The sequence below is a fragment of the Dendrobates tinctorius genome, unplaced genomic scaffold, assembly GCF_039654945.1.
Source record: "Dendrobates tinctorius isolate UK_male_01 unplaced genomic scaffold, ASM3965494v1 ptg000251l, whole genome shotgun sequence".
Taxonomy (NCBI): domain Eukaryota; kingdom Metazoa; phylum Chordata; class Amphibia; order Anura; family Dendrobatidae; genus Dendrobates; species Dendrobates tinctorius.
In genome coordinates this window covers 6,197,792-6,225,507 of record NW_027361918.1, presented here as the reverse complement: position 1 = coordinate 6,225,507, position 27,716 = coordinate 6,197,792, and the positions used below count along the sequence as shown (strand labels likewise).

The window sequence follows — 27,716 nt, the reverse complement described above, 5'->3', positions numbered from 1 at the left end:
CAGTAACAAAGCAGAGTCTGGAAACCTGAGATAACAGCGCGGTACAGGCAGGAGCAATGGAACGAAGGTCAGGGACAGGCAATGGTCATAACAGAGAGGCAAAACAAGTACAGAGGCAGGCAGCAATATCAGAAACAGGAACGGACCAGGTCATACATGAGCAAATATACACAGGCAGACAGTATCCACAGATACACAGGGGTCAGGAACTAAGCCGAGGTCAAAAGGTGGTGCTGAGCCATGGAGGGCTTTGTGGGTGAGGGTAATAAGTTTGTACTGGATTCTGGAGTGGATGGGTAGCCAGTGTAATGACTGGCACAAGGTAGAGGCATCGGTGTAACGATTGGTGAGGAATATGATCCTGGCTGCAGCATTCAGGAAGGATTGGAGGGGGGAGAGTTTAGTAAGAGGGAGACCGATTAGTAGAGCGTTACAATAGTCCAGACGAGAATGAATAAGAGGAACAGTAAGAGTTTTTGCAGAGTCGAAAGTAAGAAAGGGTCAAATTTCTTGGTCGAGGGTTTTTTTGGCTTGGCCTTCATGTATTTCTTTTCCCAATTTTTGAGCTGTTTATCCATTTTTGTTGATTACAACCCACTGAGTCGTAGGTTCGGTTTCTACGCCGAGCCAATGAATCGTCTTTCTCTTTACATAGATTTTCAGGAGATTTATTAATAAGATCAATTAAAAGTTCCATGAATTTAAAGTAACTGTTATTAGAAATATCCATCAACTAATGAGAAGGTAGAAGGAAAGAATCAGATTTCGAAGGGTGTATACAAAAAACTCCAAAACATTAAAACATTGGGTGTATGACGCCTACATAGAGCGAGTGAGATTGGACGTGGACCTAAAAATAAGGGGGAGGGGAATCTATTCTTGGTATAGAAATCAGTGGATAAGAGGAGCAGTAATCATCCGTCATGTTTCCAACACATCCGTGGTGCTGGGCTACTTCACAAGAACTGAGGGAACTTTCTTAACTGAAAAGTGGACTAAATCCTAAGATCCATGTGCTATAATTTACATCTATACTGTTCACACCCTGCCACAGCATGGTCCTCCTAGGTTATATACCAGAGAACAGTCCATGGCATGGCACAGCATGGTCCTCCTAGGTGATATAACAGAGAACAGACCATGTCATGACACAGGATGGTCCTCCTAGATGATACAAGAGAACTATCCATAACATGGCACGGCATGGTCCTCCTAGGTGATACACCAAAGCACAGTCCATGACACCGCACGGCATCGTCCTCCTAGGTGATACACCAGAGCACAGTCCATGATACGGCCCAGCATGGTCCTCCTAGGTGATTCACGAGAGCACAGTCCATGACATGGCACGGCATGGTCCTTCCTAGGTGATACAAAAGAGATCAGACCATATCATGGCACAGCATGGTCCTCTTAGGTGATACAACAGAGAACAATCCATGGCACGGCATGGTCCTTCCTAGGTGATACAAAAGAGATCAGACCATATCATGGCACAGCATGGTCCTCTTAGGTGATACACCAGAGCACAGTCCATGACATGGCACGTCATGGTCCACCTAGGTGATGCAACAGAGAACAGACCATGTCATGGCACAGCATGGTCCTCCTAGGTATACAACAGAGAACAGCCCATGGAATGGCACTGTATGGTCCTCCTAGGTGATACAACAGAGAACTATCCATGACATGGCACAGCATGGTCCTCCTAGGTTATACACCCGAAAACAGTCCATCACCTGGCACAACATGGTCCTCCAAAGTTATACAACAGAGGACAGTCCATGGTATGACACAACATGGTCCTACTAGGTGATACACCAAAGAACAGTCCATGATATGGCACTGCATTGTCCTCCTAGGTTATTCACCAGACGATAGTCCATGATATGGCACAGCATGGTCCTTATACGCTATATACCAGAAAACAGTCGATGACACGGCACTGCATGGCCCTCCTAGGTTAAATACCAGAGAACAGTCCACCTCCTGGCACAGCATCATGGTCCTCCTATGTTATACACCAGAGGACAGTCCACCTTCTGGCACAGCATGGTCCTCCTAGATTTTACACCAGAGAACAGTCCACCTCCTGGCACAGCATGGTCCTCCTAGATTTTACACCAGAGAACAGTCCACCTCCTGGCACAGCATGGTCCTCCTAGATTTTACACCAGAGAACAGTCCACCTCCTGGCACAGCATGGTCCTCCTAGATTTTACACCAGAGAACAGTCCACCCTCTGGCACAGCATGGTGCTCCTGAGTTATACCCTAGAGAACAGTCCACCCTCTGGCACAGCATGGTCCTCCTAGGTTATACAACAGACTGGCACTAGTTCTTGAATGGTTCTTGTATGTTTTCTTCTTGGCCTGCTGAGTAACTTCACTCCTTCTCTGGCTCACCATCCGTGATCAGCAGCAGCTGCTGGATTTCCTGCTGGAGCTTCAGCTCTAAGACTTCAACAAGAATTGATTGATGCAAATTCTGTTGAATTCCCATCCTCTGCAACAGGTTATCCGTCAGCCTCAGCAGAGCCCGTCCTGCAAGGAAAAGCCAGAAATGATTACTCCTACGTCATCCATCATCCATCCTCCATCACTCAACATGGGTCCTCACATCATCCACCATCAATAAAGTACGCTCATTCACCGTCACTAATGTCATCTCAAATCATCCATCCTCCATCACTAATTATGTCTGCTCACATCATCCATCTTCACTAATCATGTCTGCTCATATCACCTGTTCTCCATCCCTAATCATCTCCGCTCACATCATCCATCATGTCTTCCTATGTCATCCATCCACTGTAGGGTGGATGATGTTGAAGGCTCCCGGGGTACTTTCTTGTACCTGAGATGTGATGGGAATATGCTGCCTGGACCAGGCCGGCCGCATTCTGTAGGGGTCCATACTGCAGCCAGGAGCAGACATCTTGTACTGACCAGTCACTGACTGGCTTCTCCCAGATCTCCTCATCCTCTGATTCCTGTGACATCAAACCCTGGAAGATAAGAGAAGAGTCTGTGAACTCAGCCCTGGCCTTATCGGGGATGGATCATCCACCAGCACCTGAGGACAGGCATAATATACGCTAATGTGAACCGATGATCCTCTAGTGTCCGGACAGACCGGCTGCTCATCACACTACAAGCACCATGCTCCATACCGGGAGGGACGTAGAGCAATGCACCAGGAACCCGAATCCTTACACTCATCCTGAGGACAGCCCCATCACATAAAGCTTATGGCCACGTTCACACGTTCAGTATTTTACATCAGCATTTCTAAGCCAAAATCAGGAGTGTTCCAAGCAGAGGAAAAGTATAAATGAATCACGTTCACCACTGCTGGATTATCACCCACTGCTGGTTTTGGCTTACAAATACTGACCAAATACTGATAGTGTGACCTTAGCCTACGTCTAATTCCGGCACCCTCACATTCATCTCAGCTCAAAAACCTACAACCTCACAGACATCCTAAGAATATAACGCCTGGACACTCACGGTCCTCCTGGATATTACGCCTGGACACTCACGGTCCTCCTGGGTATAACATCGGGACTCTCACGCTCATCTCAGATATTACACCTGGTCTCTCTTGCTACTCCTAGATATTACACCTGGACTCTCATGCTCATCCTGGGTATAACACTGGGACTCAGACGCTCATCTTGGATATTACACCTGGACTCTCTTGCTCCTACTGGATATTACACCTGGACTCTCTTGCTCCTCCTGGATATTACACCTAGATTCTCACACTTATCCTGGGTATAACATCGGGACTCTCACGCTCACCCTGGGTATAACACTGGGACTCACACGCTCATCTCAGATATTACACCTGGACTCTCATGCTCATCCTGGGTATAACACTGGGACTCAGATGCTCATCTCGGATATTACACCTGGACTCTCACGCTCACCCTGGGTATAACACCTGGACTCTCATGCTTATCCTGGGTATAACATCAGGACTCTCACGCTCATCCTGGGTATGACAGATGGATGCTTATCCTTGGTATTATTCTGGGGTTTTCATAGAGAGGGAGGTGACTTGATGGAGAACACAGTGTTACCTGTGAGGGTGCCGCCATGTTTAGAGTCCAGGAGTGACGTGTGACCACTCAGCCGATCGGACCTCCTGTCTGCACCTGTAAATAATACAAGTTACATGTAGTGCAGCTCATTATCGGATGGTACGGGCCGCACAGTGACTGTCACATCTCCAGCGCCACCAGCGTAGGACGTGGGGGACACAGCCGAGGAGAGAGGGGCATGAAACCTCTCCATTGTGATCCTTGCCCTCTCTGACCTGTCCCAGGTGTAATCTCAGGGGCGTGCCTGACATTCTGCTGCCCTGTCCATTACCTGGGGCACATATGTGAGAGGCTTCCAACACGGGGCACCCCCAGACAGGGAGTCCGGGGTGCAGCAGGTGAGCGGCATTTATGAACATGGGCTGACAGGCTCTAAAGCCAAATGAGGGTGGAAAAGAATTTACTGAGGCAGGAGGGAAATCCTGAGAGTGCAGGGAGGAATCCAGCATCGGGGGAAGGCGAGAAGATGCACCCTCCCAGGTACACCGCCTGCACCCCACAATATGCCAGTACACCGCCTGCACCCCACAATATGCCAGTACACCGCCTGCACCCTCACACCCTCCCAGGTACACCGCCTGCACCCTCACAGGTACACCGCCTGCACCCCACAATATGCCAGTACACCGCCTGCACCCTCACACCCTCCCAGGTACACCGCCTGCACCCCACAATATGCCAGTACACCGCCTGCACCCCACAATATGCCAGTACACCGCCTGCACCCTCACACCCTCCCAGGTACACCGCCTGCACCCCACAATATGCCAGTACACCGCCTGCACCCTCACACCCTCCCAGGTACACCGCCTGCACCCCACAATATGCCAGTACACCGCCTGCACCCTCACAGGTACACCGCCTGCACCCCACAATATGCCAGTACACCGCCTGCACCCTCCCAGGTACACCGCCTGCACCCCACAATATGCCAGTACACCGCCTGCACCCTCACACCCTCCCAGGTACACCGCCTGCACCCCACAATATGCCAGTACACTGCCTGCACCCTCCCAGGTACACCGCCTGCACCCCACAATATGCCAGTACACCGCCTGCACCCCACAATATGCCAGTACACCGCCTGCACCCTCACACCCTCCCAGGTACACCGCCTGCACCCTCACAGGTACACCGCCTGCACCCCACAATATGCCAGTACACCGCCTGCACCCTCACACCCTCCCAGGTACACCGCCTGCACCCCACAATATGCCAGTACACCGCCTGCACCCCACAATATGCCAGTACACCGCCTGCACCCTCACACCCTCCCAGGTACACCGCCTGCACCCCACAATATGCCAGTACACCGCCTGCACCCTCACACCCTCCCAGGTACACCGCCTGCACCCCACAATATGCCAGTACACCGCCTGCACCCTCACAGGTACACCGCCTGCACCCCACAATATGCCAGTACACCGCCTGCACCCTCCCAGGTACACCGCCTGCACCCCACAATATGCCAGTACACCGCCTGCACCCTCACACCCTCCCAGGTACACCGCCTGCACCCCACAATATGCCAGTACACTGCCTGCACCCTCCCAGGTACACCGCCTGCACCCCACAATATGCCAGTACACCGCCTGCACCCTCACACCCTCCCAGGTACACCGCCTGCACCACACAATATGCCAGTACACCGCCTGCACCCCACATTATGCCAGTACACCGCCTGCACCCTCACACCCTCCCAGGTACACCGCCTGCACCCCACAATATGCCAGTACACCGCCTGCACCCTCACACCCTCCCAGGTACACCACCTGCACCCCACAATATGCCAGTATACCGCCTGCACCCTCCCAGGTACACCGCCTGCACCTCACAATATGCCAGTACACCGCCTGCACCCTCACAGGTACACCGCCTGCACCACACAATATGCCAGTACACCGCCTGCACCCCACAATATGCCAGTATACCACCTGCACCTTCACATCCTCCCAGGTACACCGCCTGAACCCCACAATATGCCAGTACACCGCCTGCACCCTCACACCCTCCCAGGTACACCGCCTGCACCCCACAATATACCAGTATACCACCTGCACCCTCCCAGGTACACCGCCTGCACCCCACAATATGCCAGTATACCGCCTGCACCCTCCCAGGTACACCGCCTGCACCCCACAATATGCCAGTACACCGCCTGCACCCTCCCAGGTACACCGCCTGCACCCCACAATATGCCAGTACACCGCCTGCACCCTCACACCCTCCCAGGTACACCGCCTGCACCCCACAATATGCCAGTACACCGCCTGCACCCTCACACCCTCCCAGGTACACCGCCTGCACCCCACAATATGCCAGTACACCGCCTGCACCCTCACACCCTCCCAGGTACACCGCCTGCACCCCACAATATGCCAGTACACCGCCTGCACCTTCACATCCTCCCAGGTACACCGCCTGCACCCCACAATATGCCAGTACACCGCCTGCACCCTCACACCCTCCCAGGTACACCGTCTGCACCCCACAATATACCAGTATACCACCTGCACCCTCCCAGGTACACCGCCTGCACCCCACAATATGCCAGTATACCGCCTGCACCCTCACAGGTACACCGCCTGCACCCCACAATATGCCAGTACACCGCCTGCACCCTCACACCCTCCCAGGTACACCGCCTGCACCCCACAATATGCCAGTATACCGCCTGCACCCTCCCAGGTACACCGCCTGCACCCCACAATATGCCAGTATACCGCCTGCACCCTCACACCCTCCCAGGTACACCCCCTGCACCCCACAATATGCCAGTATACCGCCTGCACCCTCACACCCTCCCAGGTACACCGCCTGCACCCCACAATATGCCAGTATACCGCCTGCACCCTCACAGGTACACCGCCTGCACCCCACAATATGCCAGTATACCGCCTGCACCCTCACACCCTCCCAGGTACACCACAATATGCCAGTATACCGCCTGCACCCTCACACCCTCCCAGGTACACCGCCTGCACCCCACAATATGCCAGTATACCGCCTGCACCCTCCCAGGTACACCGCCTGCACCCCACAATATGCCAGTATACCGCCTCCACCCTCCCAGGTACACCGCCTGCACCCCACAATATGCCAGTATAACGCCTGCACCCTCACACCCTCCCAGGTACACCGCCTGCACCCCACAATATGCCAGTATAACGCCTGCACCCTCACACCCTCCCAGGTACACCGCCTGCACCCCACAATATACCAGTATAGCGCCTGCACCCTCCCAGGTACACCGCCTGCACCCCACAATATGCCAGTACAACGCCTGCACCCTCACACCCTCCCAGGTACACCGCCTGCACCCTCCCAGGTACACCGCCTGCACCCCACAATATACCAGTATACCGCCTGCACCCTAACAGGTACACCGCCTGCACCCCACAATATGCCAGTACACCGCCTGCACCCTCACAAGTACACCGCCTGCACCCCACAATATGCCAGTATACCACCTGCACCCTCACAGGTACACCGCCTGCACCCCACAATATGCCAGTATACCACCTGCACCATCACACCCTCCCAGGTACACCGCCTGCACCCCACAATATACCAGTATACCGCCTGCACCCTCACAGGTACACCACCTGCACCCCACAATATGCCAGTATACCACCTGCACCCTCACACTCTCCCAGGTACACCGCCTGCACCCCACAATATGCCAGTATACCGCCTGCACCCTCCCAGGTACACCGCCTGCACCCCACAATATGCCAGTATACCGCCTGCACCCTCACACCCTCCCAGGTACACCCCCTGCACCCCACAATATGCCAGTATACCGCCTGCACCCTCACACCCTCCCAGGTACACCGCCTGCACCCCACAATATGCCAGTATACCGCCTGCACCCTCACACCCTCCCAGGTACACCGCCTGCACCCCACAATATGCCAGTATACCGCCTGCACCCTCACACCCTCCCAGGTACACCGCCTGCACCCCACAATATGCCAGTATACCGCCTGCACCCTCACACCCTCCCAGGTACACCGCCTGCACACCACAATATGCCAGTATACCGCCTGCACCCTCACACCCTCCCAGGTACACCGCCTGCATCCCACAATATGCCAGTATACCGCCTGCACCCTCGCACCCTCCCAGATACACCGCCTGCACCCCACAATATGCCAGTATACCGCCTGCACCCTCACACCCTCCCAGGTACACCCCAGCACCCCACAATATGCCAGTATACCGCCTGCACCCTCACACCCTCCCAGGTACACCCCCTGCACCCCACAATATACCAGTATACCACCTGCACCCTCACACCCTCCCAGGTACACCCCCTGCACCCCACAATATGCCAGTATACCGCCTGCACCCTCACACCCTCCCAGGTACACCGCCTGCACCCCACAATATACCAGTATACCACCTGCACCCTCACACCCTCCCAGGTACACCCCCTGCACCCCACAATATACCAGTATACCGCCTGCACCCTCACACCCTCCCAGGTACACCGCCTGCACCCCACAATATGCCAGTATACCGCCTGCACCCTCACACCCTCCCAGGTACACCGCCTGCACCCCACAATATACCAGTATACCGCCTGCACCCTCCCAGGTACACCGCCTGCATCCCACAATATGCCGGTATACCGCCTGCACCCTCACACCCTCCCAGGTACACCGCCTGCACCCCACAATATGCCAGTATACCGCCTGCACCCTCACAGGTACACCGCCTGCACCCCACAATATACCAGTATACCGCCTGCACCCTCACAGGTACACCGCCTGCACCCCACAATATACCAGTATACCGCCTGCACCCTCACACCCTCCCAGGTACACCGCCTGCATCCCACAATATGCCAGTATACCGCCTGCACCCTCACACCCTCCCAGGTACACCGCCTGCATCCCACAATATGCCGGTATACCGCCTGCACCCTCACAGGTACACCGCCTGCACCCCACAATATGCCAGTATACCGCCTGCACCCTCACACCCTCCCAGGTACACCGCCTGCACCCCACAATATGCCGGTATACCGCCTGCACCCTCACACCCTCCCAGGTACACCGCCTGCACTTGCTCCCACCTGTTGCAGTGTCTGCGGCCCTGGCACGGTAGTGGTTGGTGAATGATTGATTCCTCGGGGTCAGAGTACAGGGCAGAGACGGTTCCTTGGCTCATGTCCTCCAAGTCTCCATTGCACTCAGTGTACACAGAGCACCTGGAGATGGCGGCCGCTCTTCTCTCCTCCTCCTGTCTGAGAACGCGGATCCATCCTCAGCTTTTCCACAAGCCGCCTGGTATTTTCACAAAAAGGTTTCCTCCATGGGAGGCGCCGTCCTGGAAGCAGCGACCAGTGCCAGGTTCACAGTGTGACTAGATAGAAGCGTCAGCCCGTCCCACAGAAAACACAAGTGTGACTAGATAGAAGCGTCAGCCCGTCCCACAGAAAACACAAGTGTGACTAGATAGAGGCGTCAGCTCGTCCCACAGAAAACACAAGTGTGACTAGATAGAAGCGTCAGCTCGTCCCACAGAAAACACAAGTGTGACTAGATAGAAGCGTCAGCCCGTCCCACAGAAAACACAAGTGTGACTAGATAGAAGCGTCAGCTCGTCCCACAGAAAACACAAGTGTGACTAGATAGAAGCGTCAGCCCGTCCCACAGAAAACACAAGTGTGACTAGATAGAGGCGTCAGCTCATCCCACAGAAAACACAAGTGTGACTAGATAGAGGCGTCAGCTCATCCCACAGAAAACACAAGTGTGACTAGATAGAGGCGTCAGCTCGTCCCACAGAAAACACAAGTGTAACTAGATAGAGGCGTCAGCTCATCCCACAGAAAACACAAGTGTGACTAGATAGAGGCGTCAGCTCATCCCACAGAAAACACAAGTGTGACTAGATAGAAGCGTCAGCTCATCCCACAGAAAACACAAGTGTGACTAGATAGAGGCGTCAGCTCATCCCACAGAAAACACAAGTGTGACTAGATAGAAGCGTCAGCCCGTCCCACAGAAAACACAAGTGTGACTAGATAGAAGCGTCAGCTCGTCCCACAGAAAACACAAGTGTGACTAGATAGAAGCGTCAGCCCGTCCCACAGAAAACACAAGTGTGACTAGATAGAGGCGTCAGCTCATCCCACAGAAAACACAAGTGTGACTAGATAGAGGCGTCAGCTCATCCCACAGAAAACACAAGTGTGACTAGATAGAGGCGTCAGCTCGTCCCACAGAAAACACAAGTGTGACTAGATAGAGGCGTCAGCTCATCCCACAGAAAACACAAGTGTGACTAGATAGAAGCGTCAGCCCGTCCCACAGAAAACACAAGTGTGACTAGATAGAAGCGTCAGCTCATCCCACAGAAAACACAAGTGTGACTAGATAGAGGCGTCAGCTCATCCCACAGAAAACACAAGTGTGACTAGATAGAGGCGTCAGCTCATCCCACAGAAAACACAAGTGTGACTAGATAGAAGCGTCAGCTCATCCCACAGAAAACACAAGTGTGACTAGATAGAGGCGTCAGCTCGTCCCACAGAAAACACAAGTGTAACTAGATAGAGGCGTCAGCTCATCCCACAGAAAACACAAGTGTGACTAGATAGAGGCGTCAGCTCATCCCACAGAAAACACAAGTGTGACTAGATAGAAGCGTCAGCCCGTCCCACAGAAAACACAAGTGTGACTAGATAGAAGCGTCAGCTCGTCCCACAGAAAACACAAGTGTGACTAGATAGAAGCGTCAGCCCGTCCCACAGAAAACACAAGTGTGACTAGATAGAGGCGTCAGCTCATCCCACAGAAAACACAAGTGTGACTAGATAGAGGCGTCAGCTCATCCCACAGAAAACACAAGTGTGACTAGATAGAGGCGTCAGCTCGTCCCACAGAAAACACAAGTGTGACTAGATAGAGGCGTCAGCTCATCCCACAGAAAACACAAGTGTGACTAGATAGAAGCGTCAGCTGGAACCCGGCTTAGTGATAATGACAATATTACAGGGCAGAACACAATTCTTACATAATACAAGTCATCTTACACAGTGTTAGTGATGGCCCAGCCAGGGGTATTACTGACTTGCCAGTCTACAGACTAAGGCCTCATTCAGACCTCGCACATAAAGAGCTCCGGTTTTCATCAGTTTTGGATTAGATTTTCTCCAGTATTTGGTCAGTGTTTATTTTTACCATCAGTGATTTTCTTGTATGAAAAAAAAAATCTCCTACTTATTACAAAGTTATCCTTTGATCCATGTTTCGGATCAAAAACAGATGTCTCCATGACACTTTCTTTTTATGGACGCAGTCCGTTAAGAAAACAAGGACATGTGAAGAGCATTGGGGGCTCACTAGTTAGCACTGCACATAGGACACCACAGTGGCTCAGTGGTTAGCACTGTACTGTATATAGAGCAGCACGGTGGCTCAGTGGTTAGCACTGTACATAAAGCAGCACGGTGGCTCAGTGGTTAGCACTGTACTGTATATAGAGCAGCACGGTGGCTCAGTGGTTAGCACTGTACATAAAGCAGCACGGTGGCTCAGTGGTTAGCACTGTACTATATATAGAGCAGCACGGTGGCTCAGTGGTTAGCACTGTACTGTATATAGAGCAGCACGGTGGCTCAGTGGTTAGCACTGTACATAAAGCAGCACGGTGGCTCAGTGGTTAGCACTGTACTATATATAGAGCAGCACGGTGGCTCAGTGGTTAGCACTGTACTATATATAGAGCAGCACGGTGGCTCAGTGGTTAGCAATGTACTGTAAATAGGGCAGCATGGTGGCTCAGTGGTTAGCACTGTACTGGAAATAGGGCAGCATGGTGGCTCAGTGGATAGCACTGTACTGGAAATAGGGCAGCATGGTGGCTCAGTGGATAGCACTGTACTGGAAATAGGGCAGCACGGTGGCTCAGTGGTTAGCACTGTACTGGAAATAGGGCAGCATGGTGGCTCAGTGGTTAGCACTGTACTGGAAATAGGGCAGCATGGTGGCTCAGTGGATAGCACTGTACTGGAAATAGGGCAGCACGGTGGCTCAGTGGTTAACACTGTACTGTAAATAGGGCAGCACGGTGGCTCAGTGGTTAGCACTGTACTGGAAATAGGGCAGCATGGTGGCTCAGTGGTTAGCACTGTACTGGAAATAGGGCAGCATGGTGGCTCAGTGGTTAGCACTGTACTGTATATAGAGCAGCACGGTGGCTCAGTGGTTAGCACTGCACTGGAAATAGGGCAGCACGGTGGCTCAGTGGTTAGCACTGTACTGTATATAGAGCAGCACGGTGGCTCAGTGGTTAGCACTGTACTGTATATAAAGCAGCACAGTGGCTCAGTGGTTAGCACTGTACTGTATATAGAGCAGCACGGTGGCTCAGTGGTTAGCACTGTACATAAAGCAGCACGGTGGCTCAGTGGTTAGCACTGTACTGTATATAGAGCAGCACGGTGGCTCAGTGGTTAGCACTCTACTATATATAAAGCAGCACGGTGGCTCAGTAGTTAGCACTCTACTATATATAGAGCAGCACGGTGGCTCAGTGGTTAGCACTGTACTATATATAGAGCAGCATGGTGGCTCAGTGGTTAGCAATGTACTGTAAATAGGGCAGCATGGTGGCTCAGTGGTTAGCACTGTACTGGAAATAGGGCAGCATGGTGGCTCAGTGGATAGCACTGTACTGGAAATAGGGCAGCATGGTGGCTCAGTGGATAGCACTGTACTGGAAATAGGGCAGCACGGTGGCTCAGTGGTTAACACTGTACTGTAAATAGGGCAGCACGGTGGCTCAGTGGTTAGCACTGTACTGGAAATAGGGCAGCATGGTGGCTCAGTGGTTAACACTGTACTGGAAATAGGGCAGCACGGTGGCTCAGTGGTTAGCACTGTACTGGAAATAGGGCAGCACGGTGGCTCAGTGGTTAGCACTGTACTGGAAATAGGGCAGCACGGTGGCTCAGTGGTTAGCACTGTACTGGAAATAGGGCAGCATGGTGGCTCAGTGGTTAGCACTGTACTGGAAATAGGGCAGCATGGTGGCTCAGTGGTTAGCACTGTACTGGAAATAGGGCAGCATGGTGGCTCAGTGGTTAGCACTGTACTGGAAATAGGGCAGCATGGTGGCTCAGTGGTTAGCACTGTACTGGAAATAGGGCAGCATGGTGGCTCAGTGGTTAGCACTGTACTGGAAATAGGGCAGCATGGTGGCTCAGTGGTTAGCACTGTACTGGAAATAGGGCAGCATGGTGGCTCAGTGGTTAGCACTGTACTGGAAATAGGGCAGCATGGTGGCTCAGTGGTTAGCACTGTACTGGAAATAGGGCAGCATGGTGGCTCAGTGGTTAGCACTGTACTGGAAATAGGGCAGCATGGTGGCTAGCACTGTAGCTTTGCGTTCCAAGAACAACATCTTCAAGGAGTCTGTATGCTTTCCCAGTGCAATGGTTTCCTCCCACCCTCCACATACATACTGATGGGGAATGTAGATTGTGAGCCCCGATGGGGGCAGAGATGATGTCCGTACAGCGCGGTGGAATATGATGGTGCCATATAAGCGAGTACAATGGATGAATAAGAGTGATAAGTTATAATGGGGGCGGTATGTGTCCTGTGTGTAAACAGCCAGACCCCGCACACGGTTCCCGCGGGTCTGAGAGGTCTTCGGTAGACCCCCGCAGTCTCCAGGTGTGTACGTCTAGAGATGTGCATATGTCACACGTGTGACGTCACAGGTCAGCGGACACGCGTTACCGTGTAACAGGCAGCAGCATGTAGTTACCTGATTCCTGGTCCGTCGTCCTCGGGGTCTTCCTCATCTTTGGCCACTTTCCTCCATGCCTGGGACGCGAGGTCACCACCTGTGAACCCAGAGGCCAGATAGTCTTCTTGTATTAGGTCTCCGGCTAGACGTCCTCGTACATGGCGCAAGGTCTACGTGGAGGTTCTCCTGGCCTCAGTCAGGTCTCCGCTCCTCTCTCCGCTTACCATGTCCAGAAACACAGTTCCAATATGGAGCCTAGGACATCTTCACACGTCCTGACCCTGTGCTCCCTACAGACTCGTCCCTGGCACCCGGAGCCGTCTCTCCTTCGCTGCCGCACCTTTCTGCTTCCCTAATCCTGTGTGTACTCCGCCTCTCTCCTGATCTTCCCTTACCTGTCCATGCTTGCCCGGTGGCACGCCTCTCTCCCTGTGCAGGTAACAGCTGGGAGACGATGGTCCTCATAGAACTACAGGGCCCGAGGGCAGAATACTCCACACTGCTGTCACCGGCGTCTCCAACATCCAGTGCCGCAGCACAAATCATGGATATATGTATATATATATATATATATATATATATATATATATATATATATATATATATAGAAAGTCATGAGAGCGAAGTGTCTGATTCTATAGACCTTTACTTAAAGTCTGCAGAACTGGAGCCCCTCTGTGTATAGCAGCACGCTGACCCTGCCTCAACAGGGAAGAGATGCCTAGGGCATGTACCACACCCCGGAGAGCAGGCGCCATCAGAAGTGTCTGGAGGCATCGCGAGGAAAAGACGAGAGTCTGGAAGAGAATAGTAGGGCGTTTGAGCGGAGGCGACAGATGTGTTTGGCTGCAGACTACTACACTCTCCCCGTTGAAAACTATTGTAAGCTTGGCAGAGATGAGGATACAAAAAAGTGTTTGGGGAAACTGGAAGGGATAACTGTTCTGTCCATCAACCAGGGTGTATGAGCATGGTGGGTCAACAACACCAAAATGGAGCACCGTCCAACAGCTGGTGACCACGTGGGTTCTCTGCACACAGAACATATGTGAGACGTTGTTGGACTGAACACAGAACAAGCCCGGAGCAGAAAAGAAACAAAAAGGAGGGCTGGAGGACTAAAAGGAGGGCTGGAGGACTGGGAACTAAAAGGAGGGCTCAGGAGTAAAAAGGAGGGCTGGAGGACTAAAAGGAGGGCTCAGGAGTAAAAAGGAGGGCTGGAGGACTAAAAGGAGGGCTCAGGAGTAAAAAGGAGGGCTGGAGGACTAAAAGGAGGGCTCAGGAGTAAAAAGGAGGGCTCAGGAGTAAAAAGGAGGGCTGGAGGACTAAAAGGAGGGCTCAGGAGTAAAAAGGAGGGCTGGAGGACTAAAAGGAGGGCTCAGGAGTAAAAAGGAGGGCTGGAGGACTAAAAGGAGGGCTCAGGAGTAAAAAGGAGGGCTGGAGGACTAAAAGGAGGGCTCAGGAGTAAAAAGGAGGGCTGGAGGACTAAAAGGAGGGCTCAGGAGTAAAAAGGAGGGCTGGAGGGCTGGAGGACTAAAAGGAGGGCTCAGGAGTAAAAAGGAGGGCTGGAGGACTGGGAACTAAAAGGAGGGCTCAGGACTAAAAGGAGGGCTGGAGGGCTCAGGACTAAAAGGAGGGCTCAGGAGTAAAAAGGAGGGCTGGAAACTAAAAGGAGGGCTGGAGGGCTCAGGACTAAAAGGAGGGCTGGAGGACTGGGAACTAAAAGGAGGGCTCAGGAGTAAAAGGGATATACGAGCAGGGTATGGCAGTAGCTCTTGTTATCGTCACATAGGCAAACACACAACATACACTGCCTTGAAAAAGTTTCCAGCTTTGTCGGACCACCTTTCTCTGCAGTCATTTGGGGTCAGTCTCTCCCACCTTTCAACATTTAGAGGTGACATTTTGCCCCCTCGCTGAGTGACATTGGATGGAGACGTCTGTGATCAGTAATTTTCACGTCTTGTCGCAGATTCTCTGGGATTTCATTTTGGACGGTGACTGCGCTGTTTGTCCATATGATTATGACCTAATAATAATCTTTATTTTTATATAGCGCTTACAGTTTGCACACATTATCATCACTGTCCCCGATGGGGCTCACAATCTAAATTCCCTATCAGTATGTCTTTGGAATGTGGGAGGAAACCGGAGAACCCGGAGGAAACCCACGCAAACACGGGAGAACATACAAACTCCTTGCAGATGTTGTCCTTGGTGGGATTTAAACCCAGGACCCCAGCGCTGCAGTGCTAGCCACTGAGCCACCGTGCTGCTCTGATCTAGACCCACCCTTGTAGCTCTGGCAGGATGGTGAGGGTGGTTGTCCTGCAGGAAGGTGAACCTGTGCCCCAGTCTCAGGTCTTCTGCAGCCTCTAACAGGTTTTCCTCCAGGACTGCCCTTCTCAGTGTTCCTCCTGCCGTAGATAGTGACAGTAGAGATCACCGTTCAGAATGTTGTGAGAGAAGCACCTTACAATGTGCCTGCAGAAGAAGAGGAATGGAAGCATGTGACCCAGCAGGAGGACGAGGAGGCCGTCAGCAGCCATACCGCTGAAGAACCGCTGCCAAGCTCTAACGCAGGACAACTGTTGTGGTGAAGAGAAGAAGGCGAGTGGTGGTTGTGGGGGATTCCTACTGAGAGGAACAGAGGCCGCTATCTGCCGACCGGACCTCACCTCCTGAGAAGTGTGCCGTCTTCCAGGTGCCCAAATCAAAGATGTGTCTGATAGGATATCAATACTCCAGTGCTACAGACCACTGCCCACGTCTGCTAATGCACATAGGAACAACTGACAGCAAGAAAGGACTTGGAAACGATAGGCAGAGACTTTGAAGTCCCAGGCAGGAAAGTGAAGGACCTGGGAGCACAGGTGGTCTTCTCTTCCATCCTCCCAGTGGACGGACATGGACCAAGGAGATTGAACGGGATTCTACAGGTAAACAACTGGCTAGGTCGATGGTGCCGGCAGCAACATTTTGGGTTTCTTGACTATGGAGTGAATTACCTGTAGGAGGGACTCCTTGCTAGAGATGGGTTGCATCTTTCAAAAACAGGACAACCCATATACAGTTAGGTCCATATATATTTGGACAGAGACAACATTTTTCTAATTTTGGTTCTAGACATTACCAAAATGAATTTTAAACACAATTCAGCTGCAGATGAAGTTCAGACTTTCAGCTTTCATTTGAGGGTGTCCACATTAACATTGGATGAAGGGTTTAGGAGTTTCGGCTCCTTAAAAACAGGGTGGCACATGTTAAAGGGACCAAAAGTAATTGGACAGATTAAATAATTGTAAATAAAATGTTCATTTCTAGTACTTGGGTGAAAACCCTTTGTTGGCAATGACTGCCTGAAGTCTTGAACTCATGGACGTCACCAGACGCTGTGTTTCCGCCTTTTTGATGCTCTGCCAGGCCTTCACTGCGGTGGTTTTCAGTTGCTGTTTGTTTGTGAGCCTGTCTGAAGTTTAGTCTTTAACGAGTGAAATACATGCTCCATTGGGCTGAGATCAGGTGATTGACTTGGCCGTTCAAGAATATTCCACTTCTCTGCTTTAATAAACTCCTGGGTTGCTTTGGCTTTATGTTTTGGGTCATTGTGGTAATGTCTAGAACCAAAATTAGAAAAATGTTGTCTGTCCAAATATATATGGACCTAACTGTATGGTAGACGCTTTGCTACACTCATCAGGAGAGCTTTAAACTAGAGCAATATGGGATGGGAAATGTAAGGCCAGAAACAAATATGCCGCTAATGAATTCTTTTGAGAACCTTGCTAAGAAAAGTGGAACGGAAGAACAAAAACAAACGTTGAATGAAAATAGAGGAGCAAAAGAAACCAACTACAAACTAAAAAGTGTCTATACAAATGCCCAGAGCATGGGAAACAAGGAGAATTGGAGCTGCTAACACAGGGAGAGAGATAAGCTGTCATAGGCATCACTGAAACTTGCTGGAATGATACACATGCTTGGAAAACGAGCCTTGAAGGCTGCAACTTATTTATAAAAAAATAGGATTAATAAGAGAAGAGTAAGTGTTCGATTATATGTTAGGAGGCTGTATATCTCCACAGAGATCCAAGCTTCAGAGACTGGTAGCTCTGTAGAAACTGTGTGGATAAGAATACAAGGAGAAAATAGAAAGGACACTATTGTAGGTGTTTACTACAGGCCACCTGGACAAACTGAAGTTATGGATGAACTCTTTATATCAGATTTCTCTGTTCCCTAAAAAGTATGCCATACTGATTATGGGAGAATTTAACTATCCAGATATTTGTTAGGAATCACTCTCAGGCAAAAGTAGTGGGTCCAGAAAAAAAATCTTATCTTCTCTCACTGACAACTAATTCTTTCAATAGGTAGAAGAGAGAACCTGATCTGTAATTTTGGACCCAATTCTTATCAACAGTCAGGAAAAGGTTGAGGAAGTAAAGGTGGATGGGAATTTAGGAGGCAGCGATCATGCCATCCTCGAATCTTGTATTAGAAGAGGAGGAAGACCATCGAGGACTCAGACTTTAAGGTTGGACTTCGGAAAGACAGATTTTAAAGGACTCAGAGGGTAGGAAAGGTCCAGTGGCCGGATGTTCTAAAGGACATAAATGTCCAAAAAAGGATGGGAGATTTTGCTAAATTAAATTCTCACTACACAATCGGCAACAATCCCGAAAAGGAAGAATTGAAAGCATTTAAAGAGACCAGGACGAACACAGAACTTAATCACTTGTTAAAAAGGAAAAAAAGAAAAATTTATATTAAATGGAAAGAGAGAGGCTGCATACATAAAGACAAATATAATGCTGGCTGCAGGGACTGCAGGGCAAGAAACAGAAGCGCTAAAGACAATAATGAAGTGAGGTTTACATGGGAAGCCAAAAGCAGTAAAATAGGATTTTGGGAGTATGTCAAAAGCCAAAGACAAGTCACAGATGCCATAAGATTAATACAGAATGAAAAGGATGAAGTGCTCAAAAATGAAGTTGAGAAGCCAAACTTTTGAATTCCTATTTTGCACCTGTGTTTTCTAAGAAAGCAACTGTAACATCAACTGATCTTCTCAGTGTCATCGAAAGAATCTACACTATCCATAAACAGAGATGAAGAGCGAACACTTAGCTAATTTACATCTCCTGGTCCAGATTAATTACATCCTAGGGCACTGAAAGAGTTAGCAGAGGAAAGTGCAGAACCACTAGCCAGAATCTTTTGAAAAATCCTGGAGAACAACAGAAGTCCGAGAAGATTGGAGACGGGTAAATGTGGTCCCTATATTTAAAAAGGAAAAAAGACAGAGCCAGGAAATTACAGGTCAGTGATCCTTACTCCTATACCAGGAAAATCTGTGAACAAATTATTAAACAGCATGTATGTAAGTACTTGGATAAGAATACAGTAATTAACCAGAGCCAGCATGGGTATGTACCAAACAAGTCATGCCAGACTAATCTAATTTACTTCCATGATGGAATCACTGACTGGGTGGATCAGGGAAATGCTGGTAGACATAGAATACCTCGACTTCCGCAAAGCATTTGATAAAAATATCTCATACTATCCTTATTGAAAAGATGACCAAGTATGGGATTGACAAGGCTCCGGTTAGGTAAATTCATAACTGGCTCAGTGATCGTACTAAAAGGGTGATAATCAATGGCTGCACATCCAATTGGAATTGTTACAAGTGGGGTCCACAAGGCTCTGTCCTGGCCCTGGTGTTGTTCAATACTTTTATAGATGATCTAGATAAGGGAATGGAAGGTAAATTAATCAAATTGTCAGAAAATGCAAAGCTAGGAGGGATAGCTAACACAAGAGAAGACAGAGCAAGGATTAAGAAGGATCTAGATAAGTTTGAACAATAGGCAGCGATTAATTGAATAGTATTTAACAGGGAGAAATGCAAGATTCTAAATATGGGCAAGAAAAACAAAAATTACAGTTACAGAATGGTATGAATAGAATTATGCAACAGCACATGTGAAAAAGACTTGGATATACTAATAGATCACAGACTGCACATGAATCAACAGTGTGATGCAGCAGCAACAAAAGCAAACAGTTCTAGGCTGTATTAAAAAAAAAAAAAAAAAAAAAAACGCATACAGTCTAGATCATGTGAAGTCATTATCCCCCTCTACTCCTCCTTGGTCAGACCTCATCTGGAATACTGTGTCCAGTTCTGGGCATCACATTTTAAAAAAGACATTGAAAAAAAAAGGAGCAAGTTCTGAGTTTAGCTACCATGATAGTGAGTGGACTGCAAACCATGTTCTACGAGGCATGGTTACACGATCTGGGAATGTTTAGCTGCAAAAAAGAAGACCAAGAGGAGACTTAATAGCTGTCTACAAATATCTGAGGGCCTGTCAGTATAGAGGGACCACGAGAAGCAATGGGATGAAACTGAAAGGGAGAAGAAACAGATTAGATATTAGAAAAACATCTTAACAGGGATGGTGACCAATGAGTAGAACAGGTGGCGAGTTCTCCTTCAATGAAAGTCTTCAGACAGAGGCTGAACAGACATCTGTCTGAGATGGTTTAATGAATCCTGCTTAGGCAGGGGGTTGGACAAGACGACTCTTGAGGTCCCTTCCAACTCTGACATTCTGATTCTACGACCACCACACACACAGTAACAACTATATGGGTACTACGGAATCTGATTGCATGGGATAATATGAAACGGAGACCAAGATTGGTGCAAATAAGTATATTTAACAAGTGTGACGAGTAACAGAGCACTTCCTGCAATAGTAACGAAAACACAGCTCAATATAGAAATGTCCGGAGTAACTGATGAGCGGGGCGCGACCGCTCATATAACCAGTCCAACAGTAATACAAGGCAGGTGTGTACAAGGCACTAAACGTAGGAGTCCGGCAGAAAGTGTGCGAGTAAGCACACCGCATTTAGTGAGGCAGCCCAGCGATATTAAGAAGGAGCACGCACACAGCACTGACGTGTAGAAGTCCAGCAATCATGAGGGTGGAAAGGCACACGGCACCTGAACGTAGACGTCCGGCATTCTATAGAAGTGGCATTAACCAGAGGTGGTCACTGTGTGTACCTTTAGGGCTGAAAGTCCCGCACCGCAGATAGAGCAACACAGACCTAGAGGAGATGATGATGTCAGGATTCCTTACTGGCCACAGAGTTCCAGGGGTGAATAGCTACAAATAGGAGTCCAGACAGTAGATAAGCAGAGACCGCATCAGGGAGAGGCACAGGGGACTGTAGGCAGCAGGGCGAGGAGAGGCAGAGCACCGAGTAACGAGCAGCAGGGAGTCCACCAGCAGACAGGCAGGAGCTCGGAATGGAAGGAGCGCCATTTGACTTTTTGAATGGAAAATATGCTGGAATATTTAGCGGTTGCCATGTCGAGTTTGGAGAGCCCCTGATGTGCCTAAACATTGCAGCTCCCCCACAAGCGACCCCAATAGTTGTTGTCCAGTTTGTCCGGAGTATGCTGGTACCCCATATGTGTGTGGGGGGGGGGGACCACTGTTTGGGCGCACAGAGGGGCTTGGAAGGGAAGTGGTGACGTTTTGGAATGCAGACTTTGATGGAATAGACTGCGGGCGTCATGTTACGTTTGCAGAGCCCCTGAAGTGCCTAAACAGTGGAAACCCCCCACAAATGAACCCATTTTGGAAACTAGACCCCCCCCCCCCAGGGAACTTATCTAGATGTGTGGTGAGCACTTTGAACCCCCAAGTACGTCACAGAAGTTTATTACGCAGAGCCGTGAAAATAAAAAATATTTTTTTCAACAAAAATAATTTTTTTGACCGCAATTTTTTATTTTCCCAAGGCCAACAGGAGAAATTAGACCCCCAAAGTTGTTGTGCAATTTTTCCTGAGTACGCTGATACCCCATATGTTTGGGTAAACCACTGTTTGGGCACACGTCGGGGCTCGGATGGGAGGGAGCACCGTTTGAGTTTTTGAACGCAAAATTGGCTGGAATCAATGGTGGCGCCATGTCGAGTTTGGAGAGCCCCTGATGTGCCTAAACACTGGAACCGCCCCAACACACCCCTAACCCTAGTGGAAAAATAAAAAATATATTGTCTTTATTTCATTATTTTTCCCTACCTAAGGGGGTGATAAAGGGGGGGTTTATTTACTATTTTTGTGGACGTCGGGCACTCAGACCATCCTCATGGAGTTGGTTTCTAACCATTTGTGCAGACACGTGCACATTTGTGGCCTGCTGGAGGTCATTTTGCAGGGCTCTGGCAGTGCTCCTCATGTTCTTCCTTGCACAAAGGCTGAGGTAGCGGTCCTACTGCTGGGTTGTTGCCCTCCTACAGCCCCCTCCACATCTCCTGGTGTACTGGCCTGTCTCCTGGTAGCGCCTCCAGCCTCTGGACACTACGCTGACAGACACAGCAAACCTTCTTGCCACAGCTCACATTGATGTGCCATCCTGGATGAGCTGCACTGCCTGAGCCACTTGTGTGGGTTGTAGGGTCCGTCTCATGCTACCACGAGTGTGAAAGCACAGCTGTTACAGAACCCCCCAGCACCTCGAATAAGAGATGCATGTACGATAGGTGTAATGTGAGATGTATGCCCTTAATGCAGAAGCCGACCGGCTGCGACCCCCTGGGCAGATGTAAACGAGATATCCCACTTCTGACCTCCCCCCACCTTTGTAAATCCCACGGCTATTGTAATGTACGTCTGGCGTCTTAATTGGAGCCTGTTATCTACTGGCACGACACACATTGATTGTCCTGCCCTCTGTACGTATATATATTCTGAGACCGGTGAGTAAAATGTTTTTGTCACACTGGAAATACATGGAGAAGCAGTGATCTTTTATATGTTCCCATGTTACAAAGCCTTTCGAGCCAGCGCCCTTCATCCAGAAGTGAGGAAAAGCAGAGTGGACATCCTGAGAAACGGGGTGGTAATGTAAAGAGGTATTACAGCACAGAAGACCCAGCCGAGCCCGCCCCCTCGCCACCCCACACGAGACGCCTCCGCAGAGCCCGCCCCCTCGTCACCCCACACGAGACGCCTCCGCAGAGCCCGCCCCCTCGTCACCCCACACGAGACGCCTCCGCAGAGCCCGCCCCCTCGTCACCCACACGAGACGCCTCCGCAGAGCCCGCCCCCTCGTCACCCCCACGAGACGCCTCCGCAGAGCCCGCCCCCTCGTCACCCCACACGAGACGCCTCCGCAGAGCCCGCCCCCTCGTCACCCCACACGAGACGCCTCCGCAGAGCCCGCCCCCTCGTCACCCCCCACGAGACGCCTCCGCAGAGCCCGCCCCCTCGTCACCCCCCACGAGACGCCTCCGCAGAGCCCGCCCCCTCGTCACCCCCCACGAGACGCCTCCGCAGAGCCCGCCCCCTCGTCACCCCCCACGAGACGCCTCCGCTGAGCCCGCCCCCTCGTCACCCCCCACGAGACGCCTCCGCTGAGCCCGCCCCCTCGTCACCCCCCACGAGACGCCTCCGCTGAGCCCGCCCCCTCGTCACCCCCCACGAGACGCCTCCGCTGAGCCCGCCCCCTCGTCACCCCCCACGAGACGCCTCCGCTGAGCCCGCCCCCTCGTCACCCCCCACGAGATGCCTCCGCTGAGCCCGCCCCCTCGTCACCCCCCACGAGATGCCTCCGCTGAGCCCGCCCCCTCGTCACCCCCCACGAGACGCCTCCGCTGAGCCCGCCCCCTCGTCACTCCCCACGAGACGCCTCCGCTGAGCCCGCCCCCTCGTCACCCCCCACGAGATGCCTCCGCTGAGCCCGCCCCCTCGTCACCCCCCACGAGATGCCTCCGCTGAGCCCGCCCCCTCGTCACCCCCCACGAGATGCCTCCGCTGAGCCCGCCCCCTCGTCACTCCCCACGAGATGCCTCCGCTGAGCCCGCCCCCTCGTCACTCCCCACGAGATGCCTCCGCTGAGCCCGCCCCCTCGTCACCCCCCACGAGATGCCTCCGCTGAGCCCGCCCCCTCGTCACCCCCCACGAGATGCCTCCGCTGAGCCCGCCCCCTCGTCACCCCCCACGAGATGCCTCCGCTGAGCCCGCCCCCTCGTCACCCCCCACGAGATGCCTCCGCTGAGCCCGCCCCCTCGTCACCCCCCACGAGATGCCTCCGCTGAGCCCGCCCCCTCGTCACCCCCCACGAGACGCCTCCGCTGAGCCCGCCCCCTCGTCACTCCCCACGAGACGCCTCCGCTGAGCCCGCCCCCTCGTCACCCCCCACGAGATGCCTCCGCTGAGCCCGCCCCCTCGTCACCCCCCACGAGATGCCTCCGCTGAGCCCGCCCCCTCGTCACCCCCCACGAGATGCCTCCGCTGAGCCCGCCCCCTCGTCACTCCCCACGAGATGCCTCCGCTGAGCCCGCCCCCTCGTCACTCCCCACGAGATGCCTCCGCTGAGCCCGCCCCCTCGTCACCCCCCACGAGATGCCTCCGCTGAGCCCGCCCCCTCGTCACCCCCCACGAGATGCCTCCGCTGAGCCCGCCCCCTCGTCACCCCCCACGAGATGCCTCCGCTGAGCCCGCCCCCTCGTCACCCCCCACGAGATGCCTCCGCTGAGCCCGCCCCCTCGTCACCCCCCACGAGACGCCTCCGCTGAGCCCGCCCCCTCGTCACCCCCCACGAGATGCCTCCGCTGAGCCCGCCCCCTCGTCACTCCCCACGAGACGCCTCCGCTGAGCCCGCCCCCTCGTCACCCCCCACGAGACGCCTCCGCAGAGCCCGCCCCCTCGTCACCCCCCACGAGATGCCTCCGCTGAGCCCGCCCCCTCGTCACCCCCCACGAGATGCCTCCGCTGAGCCCGCCCCCTCGTCACCCCCCACGAGATGCCTCCGCTGAGCCCACCCTTGTCCTCCACCGAGTTCCCTCATCACCCCCCCAAACCACCTCATGGGGGGTCTCCTCTAACGCGAGCGTGTTACTGCACGTCACGTGGCCGGGTCTGTGCGGCCGGTGGTTGCCGTGGTTACAGCGCTCCTCTGATCTGACAACACTCAGTATTGGCTGACAGGATCCTACAGCCAATCACAGCGTGGCTGACATCCTGCTACCTGTCGGGACACGTGAATCACGCGCTCTGATTGGTTGCGATGCTCAGAGCTGCTACAAGCTAACTGCGTGAAATTGCAGGAAGAGTGCGGTGCGGTGCGGGGCGGTGCGGGGCGTCCAGCAGCTGCCGGCATACCTGAGAACCAGACTGGCATTCCCTCTCCTCTGCTTGCCTCCGGCAGACTATTTATAGGCGTGCTTGTGCCCGCCCCGGGGCGTGGCCTTTTCTGCTATTGCCGCTGACTGAGCTGTGACTCCTCCCATCTTGGAGTTAATGAGCCGCTAGTCTCCGCCCCCCAGCCTCCATATTCTCATTGCTTCTGCCTGCTCCAGTCCCGCCCTTCACCTTGGCTCCACCCACTCCGAGAACACGTGTCTGGGTATCCGGCCTGGCCGAGCAGTAGCCGCTCACCACATGGCGCTGCAGGCAGAGCTGCTCCTGGAGGATGGCGCCCGCCTCACCGGACACATGCTGGGGGCTGAGGTCCCGGTGTCCGGGGAAGTGGGTGAGTGACGGCATGTGTGAGGAGGAGGAGGAGAGGGGGACTGGGATGTGTGAGGAGGAGGAGGAGAGGGGGACGGGGATGTGTGAGGGGGAGGAGGAGAGCGGGACGGGGATGTGTGAGGGGGACGGGGATGTGTGAGGGGGAGGAGGAGAGGGGGACGGGGATGTGTGAGGAGGAGAGGGGGACGGGGATGTGTGAGGGGGAGGAGGAGAGGGGGACGGGGATGTGTGAGGGGGGGGAGGAGGAGAGGGGGACGGGGATGTGTGAGGAGGAGAGGGGGACGGGGATGTGTGAGGAGGAGGAGGAGAGGGGGACGGGGATGTGTGAGGAGGAGGAGGAGAGGGGGACGGGGATGTGTGAGGAGGAGGAGGAGAGGGGGACGGGGATGTGTGAGGGGGGGGAGGAGGAGAGGGGGACGGGGATGTGTGAGGAGGAGAGGGGGACGGGGATGTGTGAGGGGGAGGAGGAGAGGGGGACGGGGATGTGTGAGGGGGGGGAGGAGGAGAGGGGGACGGGGATGTGTGAGGAGGAGAGGGGGACGGGGATGTGTGAGGAGGAGGAGGAGAGGGGGACGGGGATGTGTGAGGAGGAGGAGGAGAGGGGGACGGGGATGTGTGAGGAGGAGGAGGAGAGGGGGACGGGGATGTGTGAGGGGGAGGAGGAGAGGGGGACGGGGATGTGTGAGGGGGAGGAGGAGAGGGGGACGGGGATGTGTGAGGGGGAGGAGGAGAGGGGGACGGGGATGTGTGAGGAGGAGGAGGAGGAGAGGGGGACTGGGATGTGTGAGGAGGAGGAGGAGGAGAGGGGGACTGGGATGTGTGAGGAGGAGAGGGGGACGGGGATGTGTGAGGGGGAGGAGGAGAGGGGGACGGGGATGTGTGAGGAGGAGGAGGAGAGGGGGATGGGGATGTGTGAGGAGGAGAGGGGGACGGGGATGTGTGAGGAGGAGAGGGGGACGGGGATGTGTGAGGAGGAGGAGGAGAGGGGGATGTGTGAGGAGGAGAGGGGGATGTGTGAGGAGGAGGAGGAGAGGGGGATGTGTGAGGAGGAGGAGGAGAGGGGGACGGGGATGTGTGAGGAGGAGAGGGGGACGGGGATGTGTGAGGAGGAGGAGGGGACGGGGATGTGTGAGGAGGAGAGGGGGACGGGGATGTGTGAGGAGGAGAGGGGGACGGGGATGTGTGAGGAGGAGAGGGGGACGGGGATGTGTGAGGAAGGGGACGGGGATGTGTGAGGAGGAGGAGGAGAGGGGGACGGGGATGTGTGAGGAGGAGGGGGACGGGGATGTGTGAGGAGGGGGACGGGGATGTGTGAGGAGGAGAGGGGGACGGGGATGTGTGAGGAGGAGAGGGGGACGGGGATGTGTGAGGAGGAGGAGGAGAGGGGGATGTGTGAGGAGGAGAGGGGGATGTGTGAGGAGGAGGAGGAGAGGGGGATGTGTGAGGAGGAGGAGGAGGAGAGGGGGACGGGGATGTGTGAGGAGGAGGAGGGGACGGGGATGTGTGAGGAGGAGGAGGGGACGGGGATGTGTGAGGAGGAGAGGGGGACGGGGATGTGTGAGGAGGAGAGGGGGACGGGGATGTGTGAGGAGGAGAGGGGGACGGGGATGTGTGAGGAAGGGGACGGGGATGTGTGAGGAGGAGGAGGAGAGGGGGACGGGGATGTGTGAGGAGGAGGGGGACGGGGATGTGTGAGGAGGGGGACGGGGATGTGTGAGGAGGGGGACGGGGATGTGTGAGGAGGGGGATGGGGATGTGTGAGGGGGATGTGTGAGGAGGGGGATGGGGATGTGTGAGGAGGAGAGGGGGACGGGGATGTGTGAGGAGGAGGAGGAGAGGGGGACGGGGATGTGTGAGGAGGAGAGGGGGACGGGGATGTGTGAGGAGGAGAGGGGGACGGGGATGTGTGAGGAGGAGGAGGAGAGGGGGATGTGTGAGGAGGAGGAGGAGAGGGGGATGTGTGAGGAGGAGGAGGAGAGGGGGATGTGTGAGGAGGAGGAGGAGAGGGGGATGTGTGAGGAGGAGGAGGAGAGGGGGACGGGGATGTGTGAGGAGGAGAGGGGGACGGGGATGTGTGAGGAGGAGGAGGGGACGGGGATGTGTGAGGAGGAGAGGGGGACGGGGATGTGTGAGGAGGAGAGGGGGACGGGGATGTGTGAGGAGGAGAGGGGGACGGGGATGTGTGAGGAGGGGGACGGGGATGTGTGAGGAGGAGGAGGAGGGGGACGGGGATGTGTGAGGAGGAGGGGGACGGGGATGTGTGAGGAGGGGGACG

The 27,716-nt window shown here is 53.5% G+C and overlaps 2 protein-coding genes across 7 annotated transcripts in view; one reads left to right on the top strand and one right to left on the bottom strand.

Annotated features, from left to right (window-relative positions):
• Positions 1–652: 652 nt before the first annotated feature.
• Positions 653–25,124, bottom strand: LOC141065359 (sterile alpha motif domain-containing protein 12-like). 4 transcript variants are annotated; one of them, XM_073557800.1, is made up of 5 exons: positions 14,101–14,226; positions 13,895–13,973; positions 4,088–4,162; positions 2,857–3,007; positions 653–2,543 (listed from the first exon to the last, which is right to left on the bottom strand). In XM_073557800.1, exons 3-5 carry the CDS (start codon positions 4,103–4,105, stop codon positions 2,386–2,388), a joined length of 327 nt encoding a protein of 108 aa, XP_073413901.1. In that variant the 5' UTR covers positions 4,106–4,162; positions 13,895–13,973; positions 14,101–14,226; the 3' UTR covers positions 653–2,385. The 4 variants fall into 4 exon arrangements, with proteins under 4 accessions (XP_073413901.1, XP_073413903.1, XP_073413900.1 ...); XM_073557802.1 differs by lacking the exons at positions 13,895–13,973; positions 14,101–14,226 and adding an exon at positions 25,073–25,124; XM_073557799.1 differs by having other exon boundaries at positions 13,895–14,232.
• Positions 25,125–25,253: 129 nt separating this feature from the next.
• Positions 25,254–27,716, top strand: part of CAD (carbamoyl-phosphate synthetase 2, aspartate transcarbamylase, and dihydroorotase) — a 31,323-nt gene continuing 28,860 nt past the window's right edge. For 2 of the 3 annotated variants that reach the window (XM_073557797.1, XM_073557796.1), the window contains exon 1: positions 25,254–25,442. In XM_073557797.1, coding sequence (XP_073413898.1) covers positions 25,352–25,442 — 91 coding nt within the window. In that variant the 5' untranslated portion in view covers positions 25,254–25,351. The remainder of the gene's footprint in view (positions 25,443–27,716) is intronic. The other variant, XM_073557798.1, reaches the window with a different exon arrangement.

What these genes read in the sequence shown, in the direction of transcription:
- LOC141065359 (XM_073557802.1), bottom strand. An exon ending in ATATTCCCATCACATCTCAG is followed by an intron (nt 2,544 to 2,856) that starts GTACAAGAAAGT and finishes TTTTCCTTGCAG; the next exon opens with GACGGGCTCTGCTGAGGCTG.